We start from the raw sequence: 6,000 nt of genomic DNA on the forward strand, positions 1-6,000 counted from the left end.
CGACTCACAATCCGGGACTGCTGGCTCCTAACCACTCACCTGCCTGCCTGCCTGATCGCCCCCTAACCGCTCCTCTGCTGGCCTGATTGACGCTTAACTGCTCCCCTACCAGCCCAATCGCCCCCAACTGCCCTCCCCTCCCGGCCTGATGGCCCACAATGCCCTCCCCTGCCTCGACCCATCTCCTCTGCCGGGACCCACCTCCTTCACATGAGGCAGCAGAGACACTGGGACTGGCCTCCTCTGTGCCGCATGGAGCTGTGGGCCCCCAGGCCTCACTGCACAGAGTGGCCACCGGGCCCTACCTCCACTGTGCGTGTGGCCATCTTGTGGCAGCCATCTTGTGACGATGTCGAGCATGAGGACTTTCATTAGTATAGATATAGATGTTGCTCATTATAGAGTCCAAATAGGCTACTGTGATTATACTTCCTTCATGTACAAACCTTTTATTTTTCTGGAATATCTTCCTTTTTATTTTTATTTTTTGCTTTTGCTTCATCTATCTGCCATGTGGGCCATATTATTTTGCATGTATATTTTTCTTTTTAAATATCAATTAATGAAAACTCTTCAAGCACCCGAACTCTTTTTTTCTTTCTAATTAGGAAATGTCTTCTTATTTTAAATGCAATACAAATTGTGCCAGATAAGATGAGTCATTGCAAAGACATGCTTGTGCTTTCTAAGCAATCACACGATGTGAGTGACACCAAATAACGCGGCCCAGTGACCTGCTTGCAGCTGTGTAGGCGGAGTGAGACCTTCCTTCCTGTGAGCCAGCTCTGGTGCGGAATCAGGGCTGCTTCTGCCTGGGCCATGACACTGGAGCCTGAGGCTGCCTTCATTCCTCCGTGTAAGAGGACCTCTGGGCTGCGCCCAGCCTGGCCTCCTGTAATGCTTGCTTGTTGTTCAGTTGTCAGACCACCGGTTCAAGCACAGTCTGCCGTGCTATATGGGTCTTCTTAGTGTGCCCATGGCATGGACAGTACCCCCCTTTCCGAGGCTCCCAGGGGCCCTTACTGGGATTTTTAAGGCATTTGACTTAGAAAAATAAACAAGTAGTCTAATAAACCTAGCTGACATTCCAAAAAAGGGAAGTAATTAATAGAGTATGTGGTTCTCCCGTGACAACTGAGCCAAATAACAACAAGGAAGTGATCATGTGTCCTCCCTCTCCCACTCCCAGAGGTGCTATATAAGGGCCCCCCCAGCAGAAGGGACATCAGACCTCCCTCACCTCCTGATTATCACTCCTCACCTCTCCTGAGACCTCTCTACTGACACTATGGGGTGTTGTGGCTGTGGTGGCTGCGGTGGTGGCTGTGGTGGCCGCTGTGGCGGCTGTGGTGGCCGCTGTGGTGGCTGTGGCGGCTGTGGTGGCGGCTGTGGTGGCGGCTGTGGTGGCTGTACCACCTGCAGATGCTACCGGGTCGGCTGCTGCTCCAGCTGCTGCCCCTGCTGCCGTGGCTGCTGCGGGGGCTGCTGTAGCGTCCCCGTGGTCTGCTGCTGCCGCCGCTCCTGTGGCTGTGGCTCCTGTGGCTGTGGCTCCTGTGGCTGTGGCTCCTGTGGCTGTGGCTGTTGTCAACAGAAGTGCTGCTGTCAGCAGAAGTGCTGCTGCAAGAAGCAATGCTGCTGCTAGGCAGGCCTGCTGGCTCTGGACAGGTGCTGCAGGTAACTCCCATTGGTAAGGTGCTTCCTCTTCCTGCCAGTCCTTCATGATTTGAAAGTCACGGGGGTGACAGGAGACTGGTTCTCAGGCTGAGGAGTTAAATCCATATCCCTGGGTGTTTGAGTTCCTGCCTCCAAAGGAAAAATGCTAGCACAAACCTTCTCCATCTACCACCCATCAAAGGGTGAACCCAACAAAACAGAGTGATGATTTTAATGCTGTGCTTCCTTGAGATTTTATTGTTGAAATGTTTGTTGCTATTTCCCCCCTCTTTCTGTAGCTTCTCCATCCTGTATCTTTGCTACTATCTTCTGTAGACTTGTCATTTCTTCTCAATAAACCACATCAAATTGGCATCAAAGTCTCATCATCTCCTTTTATTTCTTATTGGAATGTGTCTCACTGAAAGATTCCGTCAAACCCATAAAGTCAGACCCTGAAGTTTGTTTGAGATGGGTTAGGAGTAGTTAATTGGTGATCTGTCTCTAATAGGTTTTCACACACGGTTAAGATTTGGCAGCTTCAACTATCCTCTTACATAAGTCAGAAGGATTCTGGGAACATTGTATCAATGGACTCAGCATTGAATGCCTAAAGCCATGTGTATCTACTTAGGACTTGGTTATTTTAGTTTGGTTCTATTAAGTTTAAAATCCGATTACAGTTTAATGATATTTTTTATTCTATCACCTGTATTAGTTAACTGTGTCTTTGGCAGGCTATGGTTAGGAAGAGTTGTGAGTTACTAAAGCACTATCCACTTTATGTTCCATCCTAAGTAAACAAGAACATGAAAATAAAGACGTCATACAACATCTCCGAGTCCACCCTCAAGGGAAAAGCCACACACAGAGCACAATGCTGGTGAGCTCACCTTCTGAGTGCAGTGCCCCCTCCCCCTTTTATATGTTCAATCCCTTAGAATTTCCTGCCTAAATCTGTTCCATGTTGAAAGTGAGAGCTGGAGAAAGGGGGGCCCGCTGGCTGCCCCGGGGCTGGGGAAGGTGATTTACCCCCAGGGGCTCATGCCCGCCACCTCACCCCCCCACCACCACCACCCCACCACAGACATCTTACCCTCTATCTCCCACTCACAGAGAGTAGATGATCCAGAGTGTTGCTTTCAGAGGAATTGCGGGAGGGGCTGGTGCAGGGCCACACACAGGTCACAGAGGCAAGGATGCTTCCAGAGAGAGGCTGCGAGTGCGAGGGCATCACCGGACTACGGAGACATGCACCCTTCCAGCCTGGCCCAGTCTCTTTTCAGATGTCCCCAGAAGGCGACAGGCGATGGTGCTTGCAGGGTGGGGTGTTACCACTTGTTACTAAATGTTAGCATCACGTAATAGGGGCATCACAGGAGGCGGATAATAATATGAACTAGAGGGATTCACTTTGCTCCAGATCTGGAGATCACCAGCTGCCAGACACGGCGCCGGGCATGGTGGGATTAGAACAATGAGAGGTGATGGGGGAGTGACCCGTCCGGGTCCCTGGGACAGAGCGTTCTGCACACTACCATTGAGGGGGAGGTCAGCGAGGGCGCTGGGAGCAGGAAGCTCAGCAAGGTAAACGAAGCGGGTGTGTGTGTGTGTGTGTGTGTGTGTGGGGGGGGTGGATTGCATTTCATGGTGTCATTTTCGGTCCTTGTAAACGTCTGCTTTGACTGTGAGTGACCTGGGCAGCCTTTAGGGTTTGCCCTTAGAAAGGATATGGCCTGCTTATATATAAAGGGCTTCTCTAAGCAGCACCCAGAGGATCGCCAGAGGAGGGGCTGGGAGGGCAGCTGCGCCGCCTGGAGGAAGCAATGGCTGGCTGAGCGCCGGGGCCTGGACCTGTGCAGGTGATGAGCTCTGGGAATGTCAACCGGACCTGCTGGTAAATCCAGTGCCTGGGGCGTGAGAGGAGGCTGGGACTCAGCTGGTGACACTGTCCTTGCTCTGACAGGGTGATTGGCTGTTCATGGCGCTTCACTGGGAGGGGCATCTGCGGGGAAAGCACTTTGGTGTGGGGGTGTGTGTTTCTGGTGGGAAGATGAAGGTCAGTTTCGAACACGTAAAGCTCAGCTTGTCAAAGGTCCCCCCGCTATTACTGCGCCCCTGTAAAACCTCGTGAGAGCAGGAGCACTTCATACCGAGTGTGGGGATTCCAGGTCACCTCTGGGTCCCCGGTCCCCTGGCCTGGGTGCACAAGGCAAGCCAACATCCCCTCCCATCCTGCAGAGGCAGGCACAGCGCCCCCTCAGAGCACAGCACCGTGGCGGGTGTGTCATTGGGCCAGCACGGAGCTGTTTGGGCAGGTGTGTGTGTTTCCTTTGCATGAGTTCAGGCAGCTCCTTGCTGGGGTGGGGGTGGGGGACAGTGTGGCTTGTTCAAGCTCCCAAACAGTCTGGAGCCCTGACCTCACGTCTCTGGAAAAGATGCCCAAGTTCAAGTTTAGTCCCCAGTGGAGGCAGGGAATTTGGATATGAATAGGTCAGAGTTGGACGCATTTCAACGAGTGTAATATTCACATCCCACACCCATGACGCGTGACCTGAAATACGGTGAGCATCACGAGATGTGGCCATTGGTCTATTGAGTTATGAGGGAATTGTCCTTCTGTGAACCAGGGGTTTGGGGGCAAGATCATGGGATTTACCCTGGAAAGAGCAAATATCCCCACAGTCCATCACCTTGAGTTGAGGTGATTTTAAAAACAGGATGAGTGAACCCTCCCCCTTTCATTGGATTTTCATTGTGATTTGTGTCTGGACTCCAAGATGCTTGAGGGCATCCCAGTGGGGGGCGGGGGAGCAGCCGGGTCTAAGGAGCAGGGACAGAGGCACCTGGGGCGGAGAGCATGGTGCATTTGGTCATGACTTTAAACCACTCTCTGTCGTCCTGGAACCTTTAGTAGAGACTTGCTATAGTTAGGCTCTGGGGTTTGAAAGGTTGTGGGAACTAAAGGAACACCTGCTCCATCCTTGGGGTGGAGGAGAGCAAAAGAGAGCACGACCTGTATGGGTAAGCGCAGAGGACAACAGCAGAGCTACCCAGCCCAGCAGAGCAGGGTCCCCGGAGAGCCAGTGCTGGCCACAGAGGGCTCCTGGGTGAGGAGGGGGCCGCCAAGAAGAGGAATGCGGGCAGCAGTGTGGAGGTGTGGTGAGGTAGGGTAGCTGGGCCTGGGTATGGGACCTGCACCCTAGGGATCTCTCAGCACAAGCTAAAGGGAGAGGGTGCTTGGGGAAGCACAGAAGTGAGTAATGGAGGGGCTAAATTCCAGCCAGCACCAAGGGGGCATTTCCTGGAAACGTGATTCTACGGTAATTAGAGGCCTGGACTTGGGGTGATGTAAAGTATGTCATTACAGTTTGCCCCGGTTTGGAACAGATTGCACGTTATTTTACAGGGAATATTGGCATTATCCACGTAGAGTAAACTATGCTTGATGCTTATACAAGAACTATCAGTTGTATGCAGTAGAGTTTATTTGGCCAAACCTCTATAAGTGGACTTTGTGGTATTTGATTTTTTTTTTTTTTACAGAAAAGAAGGGAGAAGGATAGAGAGTTAGAAACATCGATCAGCTTCCTCCTGCACACTCCCTACTGGGGATGTGCCTGCAACCAAGGTACATGCCCTTGATCAGAATCGAACCTGGGACCCTTGAGTCCTCAGGCTGATGCTCTAACCACTGAGCCAAACCGGTTGGGGCTGAGGTAGTTTTTAAGGTTTTGCTACTATAAGTAATGCCTTAATAAATGTCCAAACATAATACACCCAGACATGGAGTCAAAATCCCAGGGTTCAAATCCAAGTTCTAATACTGACTGGCTTGTGCAATGACTTCACCTCTCTGGTCTCCTTTCTTCCTAGCATGGAAATTATAATAATAATAACAACAGCAACAACAATATTTAATCCGGAGGGTTATATGCAGATTAAAGAGCCAGTGCCTGGCACAAAATTAGCCTTCAGTAAATGTTAGCTATAGGTTACATTTTTTTCTTCTGATTATTTTCTTGGGGCAATTGTTGGAGGTGAAATTACTAGATCAAAGATCACTTTGCACAGCAATAACAGTTACAAAATTGCCCTCAATAAATTGTGTGTCAGGCATTCCCACCCACAGTGTCTGGTACTTACTTGCTTTACACCTGCAAACAGAACAGTTCACAGGCTGTCGCTCTGCCCACTGGGCCAACCGGCTAGGGCATGAGGTTTGTATTTTACAATGTGGTCTTATTATGAACTATAAATGTAAAAGTATTTTATGTGTTCCACGTCATTGCGGCTGTTATTCTTTATAATGTTCTAATTGTTCTCTCCATCTGACCCCAATACTCT

General features: G+C 50.6%; 1 protein-coding gene across 1 annotated transcript; it reads left to right on the plus strand.

The window, feature by feature from the left end:
* Positions 1–1,288: 1,288 nt before the first annotated feature.
* On the plus strand, positions 1,289–1,642 carry LOC308522389 (small cysteine and glycine repeat-containing protein 9-like; the record flags this gene model as incomplete). Its single annotated transcript, XM_081095797.1, has 1 exon — positions 1,289–1,642. One exon carries the CDS (start codon positions 1,289–1,291, stop codon positions 1,640–1,642), a length of 354 nt encoding a protein of 117 aa, XP_080951923.1.
* Positions 1,643–6,000: the final 4,358 nt, after the last annotated feature.

Source organism: Myotis nattereri (genome assembly GCF_964212035.1).
Source record: "Myotis nattereri genome assembly, chromosome: 7".
In the NCBI taxonomy this organism is placed as follows: Eukaryota; Metazoa; Chordata; class Mammalia; order Chiroptera; family Vespertilionidae; genus Myotis; species Myotis nattereri.